Source organism: Alosa sapidissima, chromosome 21 (assembly GCF_018492685.1).
Source record: "Alosa sapidissima isolate fAloSap1 chromosome 21, fAloSap1.pri, whole genome shotgun sequence".
NCBI lineage: Eukaryota > Metazoa > Chordata > Actinopteri > Clupeiformes > Clupeidae > Alosa > Alosa sapidissima.
The window spans coordinates 8,488,077-8,512,629 of record NC_055977.1 but is presented as its reverse complement, the minus strand read 5'-3'; the positions used below and the strand labels follow the sequence as shown (position 1 = coordinate 8,512,629).

General features: G+C 45.1%; 1 protein-coding gene across 6 annotated transcripts in view; it reads right to left on the bottom strand.

Moving 5' to 3' along the window:
• Positions 1 to 24,553, bottom strand: part of fam131ba (family with sequence similarity 131 member Ba) — a 41,593-nt gene that overhangs the window by 8,386 nt on the left and 8,654 nt on the right. For 2 of the 6 annotated variants that reach the window (XM_042075842.1, XM_042075844.1), the window contains exons 2-5: positions 11,769 to 11,806; positions 4,579 to 4,681; positions 3,042 to 3,260; positions 2,421 to 2,561 (exon numbers count right to left, since the gene is read on the bottom strand). In XM_042075842.1, the coding sequence (XP_041931776.1) occupies positions 2,421 to 2,561; positions 3,042 to 3,260; positions 4,579 to 4,675 (457 nt within the window). In that variant the 5' untranslated portion in view covers positions 4,676 to 4,681; positions 11,769 to 11,806. Of the gene's footprint in view, positions 1 to 2,420; positions 2,562 to 3,041; positions 3,261 to 4,578; positions 4,682 to 6,634; positions 6,671 to 11,768; positions 11,807 to 23,604; positions 23,803 to 24,553 lie in introns of those variants that run through there. The other 4 variants (XM_042075843.1, XM_042075840.1, XM_042075839.1 and 1 more) reach the window with 4 other exon arrangements.

Sequence of the window (24,553 nt, the reverse complement as noted above, 5' to 3'; positions counted from 1 at the left end):
CATTAACTTGATAATGTTTTACCAATAATATTGATAAGATTGGTAAAACAGTACCTCCAACAAATGCCCACAACAATGAGCAGAATGCCCACAACAATGAGTAGAATGCCCCTAACAATGAGTAGAATGCCCACAACAATGAGTAGAATGCCCTTAACAATGAACAGAATGCCCACAACAATGAGTAGAATGCCTTTAACAATGAGTAGAATGCACACAAAATGAGTAGAATGCCCTTAACAATGAGTAGAATGCACACAAAATGAGTAGAATGACCACAACAATGAGTAGAATGCCCTTAACAATGAGCAGAATGCCCACAACAATGAGTAGAATGCACACAAAATGAGCAGAATGGCCACAACAATGAGCAGAATGCCCACAACATCCATCTCAGAGATATTGTGTGGATGTACATATGGATTAAACATTGTCAGCCTCCTCTCTCCCTCTATCTTTTTAATATCTGTGCTTCACACTTCACCAGTCATCAGACCCATCTCCAGCGTTTTTCCTGTGCCCTGGCCCTGCTCCCTGCTCCAGGTCACGGATTGAGTTTGCCCAGCCTGCGCTGCAATGCGCACACAACACCATTATTATCTGTGTGCGTGCTGCCCAAGGGCTCTGTTGCCATTTGGAGTGCCTCCACACAGCCTCCTGTGAGCAGTAAATAAAGCCGTATCACACCTCTGAGACCTGTCAAACGGGGGTGAGGACATATCAGTCAGAGGGGTAAACAATATCAATCAGGTCAAGCCCAGTCCATCACTTTAGATGGGTGTGTTTGTGGGGTGCGCTGAATTTGTGTTTCTGTGTGTATATGTACATGCACATGCATGTCAGCGTGTGAGTGTGACTGATGGCGGATGCAGTGTGTGTGTGTGTGTATGTCTGTGTGTGTGTTTGGAGGGGGGAGGGATATGTGTACATGTGTGGGTGTATATCTCTACACAGTATGTGCATGTGTGTTTGTGAGCACATCACATGTTTCTATGCTCCTACATCTCTGTGTTTATAAATGCATGCGTGTGTGTACATACGAGTGTGTGTGTGTGTGTTTGTGTGTGCGAATCATTGAGTGCGACACGACCTCTACTGAAGTAGACCGAGCGGAGGAGTTGGAGCACCCAAACATGGGCGATGAGCACCAATCAGTGAAGCAGGTAGGTGGCTGTTCAGAGGAGTTTCACATACAGCTGCTGTGAAGTCAAGCGCAGCTGTTTGCTTTCACAAGCCCATCTGGCTCTCATTGCAATGGAGAGAGCCCACATCCACAGCCATTCCTACTATTTGCATTTTCCATTATATCAAATAACCATTGGTTCTGTGTGTGTGTGTGTGTGTGTGTGTGTGTTTACGTGTTGATTAATGCAAATAGACAACAAAAAGTGTCAGTCATGGCTGGAGGCCTCTCTGGAAATATACAATGTCTCCAAGTGCCAAGTGCCCCCCCCCCCCCCCCCCCCCCCCCCCCCCCAACACACACACACACACACACACACACACACACACACATATACAGATACACACATTTATCACCCCCTCCGGGGTCTCTCAGTCTTCTGGGTGTCGTGGCACTTCAAAGAAGGAACAGACTGGCTCACATCCACTCCAGTGTGTGTGTGTGTGTGTGTGTGTGTGTGTGTGTGTGTGTGTGTGTGGTGTGTGTGTGTGTGTGGTGCCAAGCCAGCAACCATTTGTTTGTGTGACCCTAATCTCCTCATGTCCCCTGATGTCTTCTTCACACACACACACACACACACACACACACACACAGGGCTGAGCAGGCAACGCTCATCTTCAATATGCTCCTCGGCAGCTCGGGAGGCACTAGGTACGGGCAGGTGACAGTTATTGGTGACAGCTCAACCCACACACAGACTCGGGCCAAAACCACTCAGCACAAGATGGCAGAAGACACTCCTGGGCCCTAGACCGTCACTTCAATGGTTGGCTCTACATGCCAGACCAAACCTGCTCCACCAGATTGAGAAACAAATTGAGAGTAGTAAACCACAGAGATGGTCTCTCTGCTCTGCCAATGAGGTAATGCTCAAATAGCATGAGGCGTAGTATCTCTGTTATCATGTTGGAATGGCATTCACTACTGTATAACAAATAATAGATGTACCCCTTAGCAATTCCACAGCATGGCAACCCTGAATTGATTAACAGGGCAGGGGTGTAATAATACAAGAGATTGCTTGTGTTACTGAAGCTAAAATGACCATGTAACACATCCAGGAAAAATACAAATTGATGAAATGTACAGCGGAGAAAATAAGTAAGTCAGTACATCAGTAAGTCAGTACATCAGTCACTTTTGATGTGTTAGAATAGCTTCTAAGTGAATGTAACGTTGTGAATGTAACAATTTGTACTCCGGGTCATTGGTAGAGAGGCAACTGATGTGTCTTTACCACGACTGGTGATGCTGTCCTGGTTGCCCTCACTCAGGTGGGCCACACTGCCCTGATTGGAGTCCGCACACAGGCCATCTCCCTCCATCGAATTCCAGCCCAGCAGCGTAGCCTCAGAGACGGCAAACTGCTGCATCACTCCTGGGGAAGGAAAAGAGCGGAAGAGAGGGAGAGTTGTTTTTGTTTTTTTTTATCACAGTGACAGAGAGCTGCATAACAAGTGAGACTAAAGACCCTTACGAAAAAGAGCTATAGGCATCTTATAGAAGTTTGGGACAAAATAGTATAGCATTCTTATAGGAATACTATACAATCTAGTTCTTAGTATCGATATTATAGAAAGGTTACAGTATTTTAGGACATCCTATAAAGGTACTTTAAGACTGTACTAGGAACACTATAGAGGAGAAGGATATTATAGAGGTATTACGGAACATCATAGAAGTATTATACACTACTATAGAAATCTTAATATTATAGTTTTTTCCACAAGGGGATGGATAGGGGAGGTTCCAGGCACATTTCAGTGCCTGCGTTGCATTAGCATTTGTGTTAGCATTAGGAAAGGTTTTTTTCCCCCTCATGTTTTCTTAATGAGTTATCATGTTGACTTGAACTCACCGGCGGCAAAACGGGCCTCCTTCTCCCCATCACTGAGGTCACTGTAAAGATCGTGCTCTAGCCGCCTCTCTCTCTCGCGGTTCAGGTTGGTCCGACCCACTCCCCCCTCTGGCCCGGCGGATGGTGTGCCCCAACTCTGCCATTCGATCATGTGAGCCACGCGCCCCTGAGCCATGGCCGTGGGCTTGGTGACTTTGTCCTTCATGGAACGGGTCACACCTGAGGAAGAGGATGAGGAGGAAATGGTGTGTGAGTTTAAAAGACCGCTGGAGACACAAAGTGTTTCTCAGGGAGGGAGATGATGAGGAGTTGCCGGGCAGTTTGCTGCCAGAGCTTTCGTCTTTTCTCTTTTTTTTTTTTTTTTGCACACTTGTGACTCAGACGTGACAGAAGTGCCTCCAATGCAGAGTGAGAAAATGAAATTGGATGGCGCCAATGGAAACTGCCTGAATCTGTCAAGCCTTGTTGACTTGACGAATCCCCTGCACCTTCGCGTGACGGGCAATGAGTGGGAACTGATAAGAGGGGGCTACGTCGTCATTTAGACGCGTTAGTCATGAAATTCATTTATAACACATGATTAATTATACAACACATAAATGAATTGGGGATTGGGTAAGGAAACATCAAATGCACCAGTGTTGTGGAAAAAAAGCGTTCTCATTAAAATGCAAATGTGTGGTCAGAAAAGGATATGCATTAGTGCAAAACAGTCAGAGAGACAATGCGACTCAAAGGCATGAGCAGAACAAATTGGCCTCGTAGATAGCATTCCTGTTTTTGTTTTCCTTTATTTATTTCCTTGTCACTGAAGACAATACATTGTTTTTGTTTTGAAAAATAGCCCTATCTTGTTTTCTGGAAAGAGTAATTAATGGTGTGATGCTATAACTTTCACTACTCTCAAAATTGTTGTTGCATAAAAAATAAAAAAATAAAACATCTCAGGGAAATAAATCTTTGTCCAAAGTTAGTTCCTGAGGTAAGAGTGAACAAAGGTATATTTGTATCAAGTAATACATACACAGATGCACATGTCACATAAGATACAGTCACTTCCACCACAGCATAAACACAGCAACACTCCACAACACACTAGGACTACACTGAACTGAACTGAACTGAACTCAAATGAAAAGAAACACAGCACACCACTACGACTACACTCCACAACAAAACACCTTACTTCCCAGCAGACAGCCCGTGGTGACGCGTTTTGTCAGTAAAATAACTTATGCCTTAAAGTCTGCGGTGATTTTTATTTATTTTTTATTTATTTTTTGCTTTTGATTGGTTTCGGAGTGGGTAAAGTGGGAAGAGGTCTGACGTTGGATCTGATTGAATCTCATCATCAATGGCCGCAAAGGGCGGCCATTGACGTGCATTTGTAATGAAGGCAAGAGAGTGGGGAGAGGTGAAGAACGGGAAAGGGGGGGGGGGGGGTACCCACGGGGGCGTCCATGTTGACTCCACACGCCTCCTCCTCCTCCTGGAGCCAACATGGGGGCGATTACCAGCTACCGAGACAGACACACACCTGACACACCTGTCAGAGAGGACTTAGCCAAAGCACCGATCCCGTACTGGTTGGACTGCCGCTTGAGACGAGGCAGAATGGAGGTAGTGTCCTCCATCGAGAGCTGCGAAGGGAGAGAGGAGGTGGGGAAAAGAGAGAGAGAGAGAGAGAGAGAGGAAGCAAAGAAGAAAAAAAACATGGAACAGGATGAGAGAAGTCATGAAGAAAGGGGTTGAAAGAAAGATAAAGAAAACAAAAGACAATGTAAAGAAGAGAAAGTGTAGGGGGAAAAAAAGAAAAGAATGTGCGTGGAAGCAGGGTCAAAGAGGACAGAAAAATATGGAGAAAATATTGCATATTCAAAAAGTACAGAAGATCAGAGGGACATGACAGAGAACGAGGGCGAGCAAGAGAGAGAGAGAGAGGAAAACAGATGGCGTTAATCTCACAGTACATTTCAATTATCACTCACATTTAGCACTTCATCAGGGCACCTGGCACCAACTTCGCTGACACAGCCAATTAAAAACACCCAATACACTGAATTATGATACATTTTTTACCCTGTGAATCTAAATAATATTTAAAGGGTTAAGGTCCGTGACAACGTCCTCTGCATAGTGATACAAAAGTTCTTTTTCACCTTGAACCCTGCAACCCAAACTTTTCTTCTTCTCCGGGAAGTTTTTTTATTGAGATGCTCTATAGGTGTTCTATTGTCAAAATGAAAGCTCTATAGATATTATATTAGAAGAATATAACTTGAAGGTAACTCTCAGTAGAGATGCCTTTGGCTGAACAATGAAAGATTGCATCGTAGTTCAGATGCTCTGAAATGAACTGTGAAGGTTAGACTGAACGGAGAATGTCCAGGCCCACAGTAGGAGGACAGTTTAATGTCCTCGGCCTTACATCTGATTAATGTCTGTCCACTCCTGACGTCAAATACGTCCCACTGAGCAGCCTAGAGTCCTGTGCTGGATCAGCATTATTTGGTTTGAGTCATGCGCTCTATTTTTAAGTTTATTGTTTGGGCTTTTTGCCTTTATTTGTGAAGATTGACATGAAGCGAGTGGGAGAGAGAGATGGGGTGAGATCGGGACATGACCGCAGGTCGGATTCAAACCTGGGTCCCCGTGGGCACTTGGACCCGTACATGGTACAAGCGCTGTAGCCTGTTGCGCCACAGCGCTCCCCAAAGGAGCATGGAGATGCCGGGGAGTGAACCCGGGACCTCATCCATGCCAAGTAGACATGCGCTCTCTTTTGCCTAATACCAGTAGTGGAGTGATAATTCCTGGACGCCCGCTAATGTTTTGAGGTTGGGCTGATTACTATGATCTTCAAATGGGCATGATATCGGTATTTGTAAAGGTTCCTTGATGTGCCCTCCAGCAGGCTGGAATGTGTGATCGCAGCCCCTCCCAGCAGCCCTAACAACGTGGTAACAAGTAATGATGAACTGACATGCCGGTTATGAAATGCGTATGTGATGGGTACAGACTACTGAAGATTTTAGATGAGCAAACGGGCCCTGGATCCCCCCCCACCCCCAAAAGAAAATAGCAATCAGGCAAAGTTGGGTCACACTCCCACCAACACCCCCGCACCCCGTTGGGAAGGGGCCATTGGAGCTTGAAATCTCACGGTAATATTTAGCGTCCCACTCAGCCTTTGCCTAACTCTACTAGGCAAAAGTAACCTTTCATAGCCAAACATATAATAGCATACATGTAGAGACAACCATTGTGAAATGAGGTCTAAAAATGGGTGGGCACACTTGCAGAAGTGATGGCATTTGGAATTACTAAACCAATCCAAATGCCTCCGCAAGATGGGGCTTGAAGACGGTGCCCACTAAAAGTAGGCATGAATGAAGAAGTAAGGGGGTCGTAGGTTTGAGCCACACGCCCCTGAGGCCGCAGTAGGTTTAGTCGTTTCGACTGGCATTGAAGCCATAATTTCAACAGCTTGTCTGCACACTTTGAACTCTCGTCACAAAAGCTCTGAACTCCCAGTTGGCTCACATCTGGTTGATGGTACCAGGAGGGAGGGACATGATCCAAAAGAGACTTACATTGATTCCTTCCCATGAGAACTCAGCGCGTCCTTGCTGTACGGGAGAGCAGGAGAGAGAGAGAGGGGAGAGGAGAGGAGAAAACATGAGAGAAGCTCTGGGCAACAAATAGTTTTAACCTGGTAGAAGGAGAATGGAATACTGGGGGTTGGAGGGGACGTGGGGGAATGTGCTGCTGGGAAAAAAAAAAGCTTTGACACGTAGACCTGACCACGGGGGACTGGACCAGTTGCCCAAACAGGAAGTTAAAATAGGAACCAGGTTAAAAGGGAAAAGGTGGGGAGAAGGAGAGACACCGAGGACAGGAGGCACTGAGGACAAAGTGGCAACCAGGACAGACCGAGAGGACTCAAACATTCTGGGATCACACCAGAATAAAACCAAGGCAAAGTACAGAGCTCCACTGTACAGATGCACTGGGCTAACATCTAGTGGTTAGTACGAGCATGCCATGGCTGTGGTGAGAGAACCAAATTGGTCTAGAAAAAAAAAAAAATATTCATAGTGCTATTTGGGTTTCTTGGTGTTTTAAGCCCCCAACATTGTCTTCAAGGCAGCGCTGCCTGGAAGGCGCTAGGGTTAGGCATGGGTTAAGGTTAGGGTTAGGGTTCTGATTAGAGTTAGGATTAGGTGCCTTTAAAAGTCGATGGTGGCAGCGCTGCCTGGAGTGTAGGAATTACCCTTTCAACATACTGGGTACCCTAGTCTTCAACTTCAAAACCTCAATTCGCCATATTGTAGGAACATGTGAGGTGGCAATGAGATTGAAGCTGTTATTTTAAGGTGAAAGAACTACATCTTGTTGATTTAATCCTCAAACAGTGACTTGTAAACACGTTGACTAAAGACAGGCTTTTAGAATAGATACAATTTTCCTCAAATGCAGAAATCTAGCATATCAGAAATAGCATGTCCTGACATATGGAGTCCTCATAATCTTTAGCCCTCAGGGATCTGTTAAATGAAATCAGGGCACTGACGCTGTTGGTTTGAAAGCATCGCCTAAGCATATAATGCTTTCTTTATCTCGAATCTTTATACAAATCAGTGCCTTTCGTGAAGAAATGGTCAAAATGTCTTCATTCTGTTACTTTCATGTTGATGAAGCCATTAGGCCCTATCTGATGTCCGGTTGTACAGAGCCAGAGGTGATACATGTCTTAACCAACACACTTATTCCCTTCCAGCACCCATGATGCATAAATAGCTAATCAACTTATGCACCCTGGGGGGAGTCGGTGGAAAAAATGTAGGTGTGGTCAGGCAGATTGATCGATCGCACAATGCTATTTTGGCACCACTGAAAATGATTACACCACTGACCAAGGAAAACCTGGCCTAAAGTAAAAGGTGCAATGTTTCACTGTTATTTTGAGAGCACATTATCAGGAAATATAGTTGATGATCTGCCTAGTGGCTAGGCCATAGCAACACAATGCAAAGACTGTAGTATGCTTGGCTGATTGTCCCTAGGATTTGTATTCACTCATTTGAACGTTATTGGGGTGTATTGTTTTTTTCCTAGTAATGTTTTTGATTGTAAACCCCCAGTCAATCAATACTGTGAAAGTAAACGACTAAATGTAAGAGTTTGTTTTGCTGTAGCCTACAGTACGTGATTCATTATGGCAAGGCAAGAATGCATTTATAGTCTACTCCGTTTGTCACGGACACATCCCTGTTTCAGCAAAGCAATAGATGGTTGCATAGATGGTCTCGCGTGCAAACAGATTCCTTCTGCAGAGATGCGCCCGTAATAATACTCATAATAGTAACATGCCATGATTAAACCCCTCCTGGCTCTTTAAGGGATTAGGAGACGGCACTCTCCTTGGTTTACTGGATGTAACGCCAAAAACACACCCATGCTTGTTTACAAAACCTAAGTAAACCATTTTTTAGCCATGCACCTGACTATTTATTCTACCTTTAAACTAGCAAAAGCAGACTTGGACACACCTTAAATGCACTTAAATTATGGGCTGGCTAGACCATACATACATTTTAGACTTGTCACAAAAGGGCCACTAGTGTTTTCTAACTGCATCTTATCAGCCAGAAGGGAGAGCCAACATTGAAGCATATGATGCTTCATATACAAAAGACATACCAAGCACAAGGGTGCAAATGTATTCTCTCAGTCTGTAAATTACAAGCTTGCTGACATACACACACACACACACACACACACAGTAACAGCAGCTCAATTTGCTCGACACCTGCATTAATGGAGGACGGCGAAGGCTTTTTCTGGGGCTAGTAAACACCCTCGTCTGTGCACCAGAATGACACACTGCACCGCGCAGTCGGCGCCTGATCAATAGCAGAGGTCATCTGAAGGTCACCAAACCTCCTCCGTCAGGCAGGAAGCATGCCTCTGATTATTATCACCACAGCAGCAGCACCTGCCTAATGAGCCCTTCCTTTGCTTTCTAGGGATATTACTCAACATGCTAGCCATTGCTACAGTTCTCTAGGGCAACGCCTGTTTTCAAATAGCAAGATAGCGTTTCAAAATAATATGAAATAATAAAATGCTCAGTATGTGATTGGAATGTTTTCCATCCTCACTGCATTGTTCCAGGCTTGGTTAGGTGAAAAGCATGCATTTGAGAGATTTTTAAGGTTTCCTCACATTCTGAGATTTGTCATACTACCCTGAGAGCTGCTCACTGCAAGAGAGATGTGAATGAAGATGGTCGTTGAATACTGGGACAAATTGCATATGACAGCCGTCACTCATTAAGCTGCATTGAAAAATAAGCTGTCAACAAAAACTGCAAACTTCCGAGAGCAATGTTCATTGTTTAATGTCAACTTCCATTCAATCAACATCCTTGTGCAAGTTATGTAAATTACATACAAAGCAACAAATTATCTTGAAATATGAAACGAATTGCCATTCAGGCATCTTTCATTTGGATGCTTAAAAAAAAAGGTGGTCTGTGGAAATCGTTATGAAACGAAACTGTTGTCTTTGTAAGAAATCCTGGTAAAACTCAAACAGCCCACAAGCACAGCTAACTTCACCCTGACTTTGTATCCCTCCGTAGATGATGCCTATTATTATTCTGGTGTACTTAGAATTGTAGGACATTCTGATTTAGAACTATGGCAGAACACTGCATTAGCGGCTTCTGAATCAGATCGCACAACTTAGAAATTTATCAGGGTTACAATTTATTGAAGTGCCACTAGAAACCATGACGTCAGTGGCATTGTCCTTGTATCTAACCTTGCAACAGACCTCTGGGAGCGTTTTTTTGGAAACTTTTAGCTCAATTCGCTTCCAGCACCACTGCCCATACAGCGGGTCCACTCCGCCCCACAGATCCAGAGAGCAGCCGACTGCTAAAAGGCCGTCCCGCGGGACCTCAGGCAGCCCAGACAGCTTCATAGCGCCGTGGGCCTGGGAGACGACGCTGTCCTGGCCAAACTCATCCATAACTGACAAACAGATGAACGCAGATAAATTCTATGGTCGTCTCTCAGCACAGAAGGGACGGTGTGAGTAGGATTGGATTTTGAGACGCGAGATGGAGTCAGATGGATGTCACATGGTGGTGTTGTGTGAGTGTGTGTGTGGGGGAATGGGGGGGGGGGGGGTAGGGGTGAAGAGAGTGGCTGTCACACAGATGAGATGGTCGGACTCTAGGGGCCTGGCATCTCGAATGGCCTTGGGTGAGAAATTCAATACTGCCGAGACGAACACAGCCATTGTATCATTAGGCTCTTGGTTGAAAAGCTACAGCCATAGTCCCTGTGTTGAACAGGCTCTCTCCTGTCAGCCATCTTACACTAAAGAAGTGCAAGAAACTGGTAGTACAAGCAACCATTTAAGGCATTGTGCTATTTTATTAGTTGGACATACTGCAGTTTAGTGCCATATGGTGTTTCAACACATGCATGCGAGTGAGCTCAGATCTATGCTTGCTTGTCCTGCTGTTTGAGTTTGCAAAGATTTATACTTAATAGTGACTTACCAGGGAAAGATTATTCAACGTACGTGCGTCAACGTAAACACAGATAACAGTGACACTGGTGCGAGAATGCAACATGTGGTAGATTTCACAGCTACACTAAACATAGTGTTAAATGATGTCATAAAAATGTGCGCAGGATTACGCGGCTCGCTCAGTGTAAACAAACGTGGCGTTGCTAAAGGCGTCATGCTACTAATGGCTCATATTTCTCCTTAGCTCACACACACACACACACACACACACACTCGCCTCTGGGATTCGTCTTGCACTTTCCCCAGTCAACAGACTCCCACAGAGAACACACAGCTGGTGTGTGTGTGTAGTATGTATTTGTGTGTTTATGTGTGTGTGTGTCCCCTATGTTGTATGTATGAGGTTATGTGGGGACCACATGATACACACACCATATCAGGCCCTAAATTTGTGAGGTCCAAATATCAGTCCTCCCATTTTAAGTTGTGAAATGTTTCTGTGTTTGTATGAATGTACATAGAATATATGGATTTGTAATGTATGGATGGATGCATGAATGTCATGTTACAAAGTTTGCACACCCATGCTAAAGTTGACTAAAATTGATCTTAATGCCTTAATTTAAAAAATGAGGAAAAATCCAACCTTTGAGGATACCAATTTTCTTTGTGAATGAATAATGTATCGTAAATAAATCAATGTTCTTCCTTAAAATACAGGAGGCATAGAGGCAGGCAGATTTTTATTTCTAAAGGCCAGTTATTTCATTGATCCAGGATACTATGCATCCTGATTAAGTTCCCTTGGCCTTTGGAATTAAAAAAAAACCCACATCATCACATACCTTTCACCATACCTAGGCATGGTTTTATTTGCATTGAGAGATGATCTTATGGAAAGTATCCAATGCCAATCTCTAGGTATGGTGAAGGGTATGTGAGGATGTGGGGCTATGGTGTTGACTGTATGTATTTTTTATGGATGAATGGATCTGTATGTATGTACAGTATGTACTGCATGTATGAATGTACAGTATGTATGCTTATAAATATGTATGAATGTATGTATATAAGCATGTATATATATATATATATATATATATATATATATATATATATATATATATATATATATATATGTTTATTTGTGTCCATGTGTCTGCTATTCATGGAACCTACCTGCTCTCCATCCTTCCGTACGGGAACCGCGTCCACCGCTGCAGAGAAAGAGAGGGAAAGAGAGGGAAAGAGAAGGAGGGGGGAAGGAAACGAGAGAGGAGGTGAAAAACAGGCTTATATAACCTCCGCACACTAACGCCAGCTGAGTACAGCTGACAGAACACCCGTACATTTCTGCTGACATTCACACAAAAGGACTATAATTAGAATAATTACCCAGACCAACTGTTACCACTCTGCAAGGAGCCGTTTCTGACACTTGCACTAGGACCACGCCAAAAGGGAATCAAAACGATGTGGTATATTTCCTCGTAGCAGGTGCTGTATCCATCCAATAGGCAGCTGACTCACACCTTAATTGATAAGTAGTTGTATGGTGCACAATACACAACTAGACATAAAACCTGTGGAGATTATTGTATTAAAAGCTATTACTATAGCTCCCCCCACTTAATTGGTCACAATCCCAAATTATACGCTGCCATGAATCGCCTCTCATTCTACATGACACCAATTAATTAGATTCATCCTCAAAAGAACTTTTATAAACACTGAGATACAGGAAAAAAGCAACCGTAACAATCGTGACAACCTCTGTAATTCCATTGCCTCAGTGCTGCACTCCTGATAAACTTCACCTGCTGTTGTGTGTATAGCTTCATGCACACCTGCCTGTTGCGTTTACATCTGCCTCATTTCACTTCACAGTCTGCTGTCGACAGTCCAAGGCTGCCGTGGGAGACAGGCCACTCTACTTTTCAAAATGGCTTTGCTCACTATCTCTTTCCGTTACCAGAGAAATATCCCCATGTTCTTCTCATTTAATGGTGTGGTTGCAGTGACAGGGGTATGGAAATGGACTTGAGACTATGACTTTTTTAAGCGGACTGGATGTTTTTAACTGGACATTTCAAAAGCATTTGTTCTCTGAGATTTAATGCATAATCCTGTACTTTAACCAGCACGGTCTCATTTCAGAGGAATTTAAGCATATGCTCAAAATATCATATGGAAAAGGGATATGTCCAATTTTCAATCTCATACGAGTGTTTTTATTAAGTGGCACACAATGTTTTCTCATAATGACAGTGGAGGCAAGAGCCATAAATCATATCCTATGCATTCATACACCATGTCACATTAGCCGAGTCTGCACAACATTAGTGGCACAGATTAATGCCTATGGCATCCGATACAGGGAGGCAACTAGATAACGTAATGTCTTTTTTGCCGTGAATCTCTGCAGGCATGTTTTAATCAGTGGAAAGCTTAATTGCATGACTCGTTCTCAGTAAATACAGGCGGGTGACTGTAGGCCTCAAGGCCATCGGCACACCCTAGAGAGCGCGAGAACGATGGAACCCTGGAGAGTGAGAGACCGAGAGCATGAGACAAAAGAAGAAGAGAATAAGAGAGAGAGAGAGAGAGAGTATGTGAACCCTTTGGAATAACATAAAATGTGAGTCATCTAAGTCACTATAGACAAACACAATGTGCTGAAACTAATAACACTGAAGTATTGCATGTCAGCCCATTCTATCTTCGGTTTAGCCATATTCTTAGGATGTCTGGTGTGAATGACTTTGTTGAGGTCAGTCCACAGCATTTCTATTGGATAAGGTCTGGGCTATTAGCCTTAGCCTGGCCACGCCCACCTAGATCTCCTTTCAGGGAGATACTAGTCTAGAACTCTATAGTTCACTAACATTTACATCGATTGGCAGATTACCTGCTCAATCAGCGACGAGAGGGGATGACGTTATATTTTCAAAATCAAAAGTGGCTGTGGTAAACGGTAGCAGCAACGCCTGCAAACATCAAAAATTGCTGTCGGAAGAATGTGTAAATTTATTTATAGCAAAGGTAGGCCCACATACATCGTTTCCTGACTGCCAATGATGTTTACTTTCATCACTGTAAATTTTAGGCAAAGTAGGAAGTAACGTTTTGAATCCCTGATCAACGTGATTGGTTAGGCTGGACCAATGATTTCAAGTGACCAGAATCAATTCACTTCGTTAATGAGTTTGGTTTACCAGGCTATATTAGCCTGGAAGCAAGCCCAAAATTAACCCCGCCCATAAAATTTTGGTTGGGACTTGTTTGATTGAGAAGCCTCTATGAAAACTTGAGAACTGTGCGGACCAATCAAATCATCTGGGCAGGCTTTATACGATGATGGATAGATGAGCAACCATAGATATATGAGCAACGGTGCTTAGGTCATTCATGTCACCTGAACGTGCTTCAGTTAATTTTGTTTACAACAAAACAGCTATCGCTGCAGAAGCTACACGTTTAGACGTCGCCATCATGTCTGTTTTACAAGATATTGACAGTGCAATAACTTAACTAAAAAACTAACAGAAAAAAGTGATTAAAGCATTTGACGAGAAGAACGATGTTTTGGCTGTTCTTCCTACAGGATTCACAGTAGGCCATTTCATTGCTCTGATTTGTTGGGTATATCCAATTGTGTGCATTTTCCCCTGTATCAGAATGAGGCTCCAATTTCCAAGCCAACAATTGAACCGCTCGGAGCATTTCGACCAAAAAAAACTGGTTTAGAACGTAGCACTTTGGTTCAGAGCTTAAACTGAAAAAAAATGTTGTTTTTATCTGCAAACCGGAGTGAGCATGTCTCTCTACCAGTGGAGAGGAGAAGGCTAAAGCATGAGTTTTCTTTCTATATCAGCTGTTGTCATGAGTAGGCCTAAACGAAACTAGTCAACTAGCATTACACTGCAGGCGTTAACTAACATTAAACAGCTAATAAATACATTATTACGTGACCACTGTCATATCATTATCTCCTGTTTATTCATTAACTCTTGTTTAATGAGTGCAATTCCCTCTGTTGATGGCACATCCTTGGTTCTGTTCAAAACTGGTGGAAGATTGCACCAAGGTAAAAAAAAAAATCTAAACCAAACTTTTTCAAGAATGCGTTCTCTGTCGGACAAATTCAATTCAATCTGTGTCTTTTCAGTCCATTTTCCCAGCATTGTGGAGTGTCAAGGTGCTCTTTCCGGCACACAACAAGGTTTTTCCCAGCATTGTGGAGTGTCAAGGTGCTCTTTCCGGCACACAACAAGGTTTTTCCCAGCATTGTGGAGTGTCAAGGTGCTCTTTCTGGCACACAACAAGGTTTTTTTAGAGAGCAGTCTTCCACTGTGGTGTCCTGCTATGGACACACTCTCCCTGTTCAATGTTTTACCTGATAAATCAAGAGACATTAACCAGTTCCAATGACTCTTTCATGTGCTGTTTTTACCTTGTTGACAATTCTGCATAGTGCATTTAGTTTCCTGTTGACTGAAAGCCCACATCTAGGCACCCAAGTCATAGTAAATAATCTCCTTATGATAATTTGTTGATCTGTGGGCTGATGGATAGTCCAACTTTCTAAAGATCAACAAGTCTTTGTTGTAGGTCTTCTGACATCTGCAAGGCATGGTTCACATTAGAATATGCTACTTTATGCTATGCTATTGCTATCTACATTCTATTTTAACAGCAAACGTAAAATGTTTAAACCACTTCGTTCACACTTGACTGAACTCCATATTTCTTGGCTTCTGACTCAAATTGGCTTTTGTTGAAGCCATTAGACTTGGGGCTTGCTTACTTTTTCCAACCAGCGTTGTGAAGGTTTGAATGATGCATTTAATATGGACAATGAACAATGCAATAATGTGCGTTACTAGTGAAAACAGTTTGCTCATTATTGTAATTCAGATGAGGATCCATAGGGCTCAGGTAATTCTTATTTTTTTCTTGCCACTGTAGTACAAACAGTACAGTATGTGGTAATCCTTTGACTCAGCCATCAGCAGTGATCAAGTATCAGGTATAAAGGAAGCACATAAACTACAGACAGACGCATGCTAAACTATACAAGTTAGTTCTACAAATTGGCTCTAAACATCACAGTCATTGCGCAATGCTTTTTGTTTCCACTTGCAGTGAGAGTAGACATACCAAAGAGCACCAGCAGGGAAGCACACTGACAGTGAACCACAACAGATCCACAATTGATGGGACCCAGAACCAAGATGGCCTGCATTCTTTCCTGTGTTTCATAATATGTGCGAAGCAACAGGCCCTTTCGAACGTGCCCACAAGATCCCCAAGATCAGACCCCCCCCCCCCCCCCCCCCCACACACACACACACACACACATACACACTCATGTAAACACAAGGACACATGCATACACACGCACGCATGCACACAGACTCACCCCCCCCCCCCCCCCCCCCCCACACACACACACACAAACACACAGGCCTGTCTGGTAATCATGCATATGGCCCCACTGTCAATGTGCATCCCACACCGTGTGCTAAATCAGTCGCACAAGCCCCCCCGAGACGAGACACTCGGCTGCACGCACACAGTGAAGAGCACGGGGGCCGGAGAGAGCGGAACATCACTTCCTCTGCGGACCCTGCTGGGCCTTAGCTCACGATTGGCTTGGACATCGGCTAATGGGCTAGGAACCCGCTGGTCCGAGTGGAGAAGGAGGCAGGAGATGAGAGGAGGGGGGAGGGAGATGAGCAGCAAGGGACCAGGAATACAGACAGGTGTGTGTGTGTGTGTGTGTGTGTGTGTGTGTGTGTGTGTGTGCGCGCGCGCATGTGTGTGGGAGGCAGAAATGCTGTGACAAGGCAGAGGTACAACTGGCACGCACATCAGTACCATGATGGTGGTTAGGAGAGAGGGCAGTAAAGGGTGAGGTTTGATTGTTTGTGTGTGTGCGGTGTGTGTCTGTGTATGCGTTTGTGTGTGTGTGTGTGTGTGTGTGTGTGTGTGTGTGTGTGTGTGTGTGTGTGTGTGTGTGTGTGTGTGTAGCGGGGTGGGTGGGCAGCAGTGGTGCAGCAGTGTGGAGAATGGGGCCTGACGGTTCTCAGAGGCTGGTGACGCATCGGATTTGGCTGAAGGGCCCGCCGCGTCGTCCTCGCTGAAGTGAGGGAAGCTGTGACATGTGGCCACACAGCAGAGTGAACGGGACTGTGTGTGTGTGTGTGTGTGTGTGTGTGTGTGTGTGAGGAGGGGGCGGGCAGAGAGAAGAGGAGCTGACTCACCTCACAGCCTGAGCCAACACCCTACAGATAGAGAGAACAAGAGAGAAAGAAAGAGAGAGAGAGAGAGAGAGAGAAAAGGGGAAAGGGAGAGGGGAGAGAAAGAGGGGAAGAGAGAGAGAGAGAGAGAGAGAGAGAGAGAATGAAGCAGGAATGGGGGTGTGACAGGTAGATATGAAGAAATGGGAAGAGAGAGATTGATAAAGATAGTGAAGAAAGATGGAATGCAATGTCAGAGGTAGAGAGAAAGAGAGTTCGAAAGAGAGGGTGTGGAATCTGAAAATGAGATTGTGAGAGAGAAAGGGAGGAAAAGAAAGACAGGATAAACAAAGAGGTGAAGGGGGGTATGAGATGTAGAGAGGGAGAGATAGAGAGAATGATAGAAAGAGGGGATGGAAGGCAATATGATATTGAGAGAGAAAGGGAAAGAGGGAAGGGGATGCCAGAGGTAGACAAGGGGAAAGAGAGAAAGAGAGAGAGAGTGAGGAAAAGGAGAGAGAGATAGAGGAAAGAAATGACAATAACCAACAGTCAGACAAGGGAGAGATGGAAGAGGGGAATGAGGCAGAGAATCCCAGAGTGAGACATAGATGGGGTGACAGACAGACAGACAGACAACAAAGAAGCTGAACACAGACAGAAAGGAATGACAAGTGTCTGGGGTCAGAGAGACAGAGAGAGAGAGAGAGAGAGAAATGGAGAGAGGCAGAAAGAGAGAGATGAAAAGGCATAAACAGAGGGATGACTGGGGAGAACCCGGAAGGGTGCCGAAGAAAGGCAGCATGGTAGAGAGAATAAGAGAGGAGAGAGAATGAGAGGATAGGAGAGAATGAGAGGAGAGGAGAGGAGAGAAAATGAGAGGAGAGGAGAGAATGAGAGGAGAGGAGAGGAGAGAAAATGAGAGGAAAGGAAAGGAGAGGAGAGAGAATGAGAGGAGAGGAGAGAATGAGAGGAGAGGAGAGGAGAGAGAATGAGAGGAAGTAGAGAATGAGAGGAGAGGAGAGAGAATGAGAGGAGAGACAATGAGAGGAAAGGAGAGGAGAGAGAATGAGAGGAAAGGAAAGCAGAGGAGAGAGAATGAGAGGAAAGGAGAGAATGAGAGGAGAGGAGAGGAAAGGAGAGAATGAGAGGAGAGGAGAGGAGAGAGAATGAGAGGAGAGGAGAGGAGAGAGAATGAGAGGAAAGGAGAGGAGAGAGAATGAGAGGAGAGGAGAGGAGAGGAGAGGAGAGAGAATAAGAGGAAAGGAGAGAATGAGAGGAAAGGAGAGGAGAGAGAATGAGAGGAGAGGAGAGGAGAGAGAATGAGAGGAGAGGAGAGGAGAGAGAATGAGAGGAAAGGAGAGGAGAGAGAATGAGAGGAGAGGAGAGGAGAGAGAATGAGAGGAAAGGAGAGGAGAGAGAATGAGAGGAGAGGAGGAGCAGGAGAATAAAGGGGAGGAGAGACAGAGGCAAACAGATGGATCCCCCTGAGGCCAGGCTGAGTAAGGTAAACAGGAAAATGATCTTTTCTCTCTCTCTGTCTCTTTCTGTCTGTCTCTCTCTCTTGCTCTCTCTCTCTTTTTCTCTCCCCCCACACCCTCCCTCAAAAAAACAAAAGGAAAGAAAATTCTGCCTCTCAGTCCAAATCCGAAAATTTCTGCAGTCACTGAAAATTGACTCGGTTATAGTCTTGGGGGAAATCATTTCAGAAAACGCAGCTGTGTGCCACAGGGATGCCGTCAGCATGGGCGAGACGTGCTAGAGGTTCCATTACCATCTCACTCACTCTCACTCGGTGTTCCCTCGTCTAAGAGGGGGCAAATGATTGGAGCGATGCAAGCTAAATGAGCTCTTTTATGTCCGAACTGATGCTGAGGGTTTTTTAGCTCGTAGTCACCAAGGGATGCTGCAGAAAAGGTAATTTTGAGAGAGCTTCTTTCTTTAATTAAAAACACTGTTTTTTTTTTTTTTTTAAATCAAATCACATTGACACTGATACTAAATCTCTCTTTCGTGTCCATCTAGACACCTGAGGTGGAATCTATTCTATCTGCTTTATGTAAGACTCTCAAATGCATCATCATTCTGCCTCTTTCACTGTTTTCAAAACAAACAAGTCCTTAGAGGGTGGTGGTCATAAACTTTATGTTTATTCTTTGTCTTCCTGTCTTAATATCTCCATCTCTCTCATATCCCCTCCTCCCTCTCCGGCTGCTCATAATTTTCTTTCTTCCTCTTTTTCTTCCTCTCTCTCATCCCTCATTCTCATATGCCCCTTCATACTCCTTCGTTTGGCAGGTCAATCACTGGATGGATGCCTGCATGTCAGTCAGTATATCGACCAGTCACCTTGGGCCCTGTCACTCACTCACCGGGGCGGCAGCCGACGGATACATGATGTGTGACTGTGTATTGGTGTGAATTTGTGTGTGTGCATTTGGGATGTGTGTGTGTATGTGTGATTGAGTGGGTGGGTGGTTATGAGCTTGTTTGTCAGCACATGCAAGAGTGGGTTTATGTTTGCACTTGACTGTTGATTGTGTGTGTGTGTGTGAGAGAGAGTGTGTGCGCGCACGCATGTGTGTGTGTGCATTCTAGTGAGTGTGAGTGTGTTCATATTTTACTTTTGAGCTTGTCAATGTGTGTGTGTGTGTGTGTGTGTGTGTGTGTGCATGCGTGTTTGGGTGTGTCTATGACTATTATTACACAAGCGGCGTTGTGTTTGACAGAGAATATGCGCCCGCCTGTCCGTCAGCACATTTAATGAGATCGATAGCAGAGAGGAGTACTGGAGTAATGCAAGCCCTCAGCTGTGCGCACCCAGCTTCAGACGGCCCAACACCGACACAAACAAGCCCCGCTGTGACAGCCAGAGCAAACACACACACAGCGTCGGCCAAGAGCAAGGCCAGCGAGACAGTCCACACAAACACACATACACACACACAGGCCATGTGAGTCTGGCCTTTGTAGAGAAAGCTGATGCTGTCTTTAGCACACACTCCCAGCGGTCCATCCACACAAATGCACAAATCATCTTTTGTTTTCATAAACACACTGAAGGTCAGCTGACTTCAACTGAACCATGACTCACGTTATGTTGTACACTCAGTCAATTATTTTCAGCACTGAGGATCATGCAATGGAGTGCTCGGCACAGAGGATCATGCAATGGAGTGCTCAGCACAGAGGATCATGCAATGGAGTGCTCAGCACAGAGGATCATGCAATGGAGTGCTGTACAATGGTAGTTACACAATTGGTACGTAATGAGCTGACAGAAACAAATAAATCAATTGTTCAATTGTTACAGCTTGGAATGAAACATTTGACTTCATTATTAAAATGTTTTTGAGACTGTGCCTTGGCTGTATAGTATATGTGTATTCCAGTGCATGTCATTAAATTAAACGTATTGTATTGTAATGTATTAAGATGTATTACATTTACAGGTATATATTCAAGAATTTCCATACATTAGTATATATTTGTGTGTTCAAGTAAATAAACGGGATGAGTTTCCCTCAAGAGGCTCATGTTATTTCTAAATCTTTGTTTACCATTATTTACAGGGAGTCTGAGAGGTCACAGTGCAGTAATCTACATCTAATCAATGCTGAGTGTGGCATCTGGATGGGCACTTGGGAAACCTGGCTGTGCATAGATGTGACCGATGCCCTGAGCAGAATTGAATTTGGAGAAGAAATTATCATCCTGAATCCCAAAATAGCCCCTACCTTAATCACCATGACCTAATCTACTGTAGTAAAGTATGACCTTACGGTATAACTCACAGCGTATAGTATAGAATCACAAACCTGAAACCATATCTCCCGTATCGTATTACATCCAAAATATTGCATTCAACATACAGCTGCATTTGCATACAGATGTACATTAAGAGGGACACACGTGCATATATATTCTGTGACAAGTGTGTAGAGTGAACTGTCACTTCTGGTATAAAGATTTAATTTGAACGGGTGTTTTCCCTTGTACGCTGTGCCTGTGAGACCAAACGTGACAATAAGTGGGGACAGCAGTGCGTTGACACATTAGTATGCTGAGAAGGACTGTCCCCAGGAACTGTTTCAGTGCCCTCAATGAGCAGAGATGAACCGAGAGGCTGCAGCGACTGTAAATGTAGAAAGCCATGCGTCCTGTTCTTCCAGTTGTGACTGGACTTGGGTCTCTTGGACCCTGGCACAGTGCAAGCCATCATGATTCACATAAAGGAGAGAGTCACACAATTAGGCTAACCCAGAGTGAATGACAAAGCCTCCATTATATTGACACTATAATATGTGTATAATGTACTCTCATTACCTACAGTAGCTAGCTATCTGACTCAAATGAAACAACACTGTTTTCTCACACAAAACAATTTAGATTAAATGTGAATATTAGCAGCGCTAACAGTGCTATTCTCATCTTCACGCTGTGAGGGAGGGAAAACAATGCCGAGAGCTAAAGGGGTCGAGCCAAACTGTTGGGAGGATATCTCCCCCCTTAGCCTCTGTGACAGGGGAGTGTGAGGATCTGGTAAATGCCTGACCCATATTTACTTTAGAGAACGTCTCTCCACTTCAGCATCCTCCCATCCAGCCCCTGCTATTTATAGCCACGTATGCTAAATATGACACCAACGACAAACACACGCTCACACACACACACACACACACACACACACATACAGTTCAGCACACATACACATAGCAGGCAATCTAGCTTATTTCTTCACAGTTAATCAGCTTGGTTATCCCACTTGCACACGCGGCCCGTTGCTTCCTCTCTAGAGCTTTAGTGCTAAATGTCCTCTAGTTTTCCCTTGTGTGTTTGTGTCCCCCCCCACACACACACACCCCTAAACCTTTTGCTTTCCCTGGGCTTTCGGTGTCAGGTGAATATTAAGGGAACGCAGGGGGGAAAAAAACAAATGAGACGAGAGGAGAGCCGGCGTTTCATTTCCAGTGTGCTGCTCGCTTCCCTCCCTCACTCTCCCGCACCCTGTGCTAGCCACGCTCTGATTCAATGACAACCAAAGGTCAAATCCACTCACGGTGATTTATACATTACTGGGTCAGACGGCGAGACCCACCTGCAAAGCAGTGCAGCATGGCACCAGTGCCGGGCACAATGTTTTAAGGCATTCCCTTTGACAAATTAGGGGGGAGTACAGGTTTCATCTCATGTAAGAGGGGAGCTTCAAAGCACTCCCCCCACCCCCAAGCCTGCAAGTCCCAGCCTGTCCCCACTCCCCCAACACCCCTTATCTTTTGTGTCTGTGATCCAGGAATCTGTAGCAGATCAAGCTTTGCACCAGGACCCTTCTCTCTATTCCCTGTGGGAGCAGGTGTCAGAGCCGTCTACTTTTTCACCATTACGACAGCCGTCAAAACGTCTTTCCCCAGGTAGCGATGGTTTCTCCCCTCACACACACACACACACACACACACACACACGAGCAGACGTGGGAGCCATGAATCCTCATGGGCTTCACACACACACACACACACACACACACATAGCATTAGCCAACGGCACCGTTGACTTTGCAAAATTTGACCTACATGTGCTCACACCTGGGTTTGCCTTCAAGGCTGCCGGAGAGTGAGTCATCGCATGCAGGGTTCTTCATGGTGTGTGTGTGTGTGTGTGAGAGTGTCAGAGAGATGGAGCGGTGAGGTTTATGCTCATTAATATAAGTGTGTGTGTGTCAGTGTTTTACGCACCCCAAACGCACCCCGCGTGACGCACACACAAACACACACTCACACGCAAACAGAGACACAAAGTACATACACACGCATGCATGCACGTCAGTGAGCGTTGGCTATTTTCCACGCAGGTGGCGTTCGTCATGACCTTAGCTCCGTGTCACAGCTTTGTGAGGGGCACTTCACAGCGCTGAGCTCCTCTCTGTCTTCCCCAGCTGGTACACGCCACCTCCCTGCCTGTCTGCCTTCCTCGTGCCCCTGTCTCCTCTCCCAACGCACACTCCCTCCCTCTGCTTGGTCTATTCTGTTCTCTCTCCTTCTGCTCGGCTCATCTCCATCTTTGCGTCTTTTTTTCCGCTGTCACTGTTTGTGCGCGCAACAGTGCACCATGCAGACGATGCCAAGAATAGGGAGTAGAGTCTGTCCAACCTCTCACACGTGCTCTCCCTTTTTCTTTCCTTCTCTCTCTCCCTCTTTTTCCTATCTCTCTCTCCCTCTCTTTCATATCTCTCTCTACCTCTCTTTCCTATCTCTCTCTACCTCTCTTTCCTATCTATCTCTCTCTCTCTCTCTCTCCCTCTTTAATCTTCCCTTAGTGTGTCTTCAACTGTGTACACAGCCTCTGCTCCTGTGCATTTCTCAGTCTCTGAATCTTCTGCTGTTCCTCTTTGTCTATCGATCATCTATCTCTCTGCCTGCCTCGTGCACTCTCGTGGCGTCCTGCTCAGATGTATTAGGCTAACAAGCCTGGTGTCCACAGATGGTATCCACGGATTGCTTTCAAAGCAAGCCCACTTTGCCACTGACCTGTCTGCCAGAGCACAAACACATACACACACACACACACGCACGCACACATGCACAAACCATGCAAAATCTCTGTCTAGCCCTCCAGGCGCACAACGTTAGCCAAAAGGTTTCCATAGAAACCCACACATCCCGTCTCCAGCGAGAAGGCTACTGGCGAGCCACCCCCCCCCCCACACCACAGCCGCCCCTCAGGAGAGCGGACACGTACAGCGGCAGATTAAATAAAGGAAACGGCGGCGTTCTTACTGATGGTCCTGGAGCCGATACAGCCCATGGTGTCTCAGAGACGGCCCGTCAGCAAGCAAGGGAGCTCCTCTCTTCCGCTGGGCATTCTCTCTCTCACACACACACACACGCGCTCTCTCGCTCCCGCTGCCCTGTTCGCTCTGCACTCTGTCAATGCGTGTGTGTGTGCCTCTCTCTCCCGTCTCCGTCTCTCTCCATCTCTCCCACCCTCTCTCTCTCTCTCTCTCTCTCTCTCTCTCTCTCTCTCTCTCTCTCTCTCTCTCCCTATCACTGGCAAGCACTGACGCTCCTGCACACACACACACACACCCACACAATCACACACACACACACACACATACACACAGTGGGACTGTGATATTGGAGTGTACAGTGAGCCAGTCAGTAAGTCAGTATGTCTGAGAAGGTGAAGTGAATTGTTAAAATTCTTCAACAATCAGTCTTCACACTTTAAAAGCAGTACCTTTTTCAACTAAGCTTTCATATAGTGATGACATTGAAAATTAAGAAATCCAAATTTCTTTAAAAATTCTCACATATCATTATGTGTCTCAAATGTATTTATTTTCAGACGGTATTCATTCTCCTATTCAGTCGTATTTTCTATCACTGCATTGATTCTTTCTCCCTGTTTTTTAGTGTCTTACATGAGAAACTGATTCAGTCTACCTCAGCATGCCATCTTTTTTACACTTCTTTTCGTGCCTCCTTAAGCAGACGAGGTGTGTGTGTGTGTGTGTGTGTGTGTGTGTGTGTGTGTGTCCGTGCAATATGCCCGGCAGAGAGGGACAGAGAAGCCCAGTGATTTCTCTCCTCCTTCGCTGCATCCGTCATACGTCGACTAGGAGAGATGGATGGACAGATGGAAAGAGAGAGAGAATGGGGGGAGGAAGAGAAGAGAAGAGAAGGAGGAGGGGAGAGGGAGTGCTTTGAGTCATGTTCAGAGGGG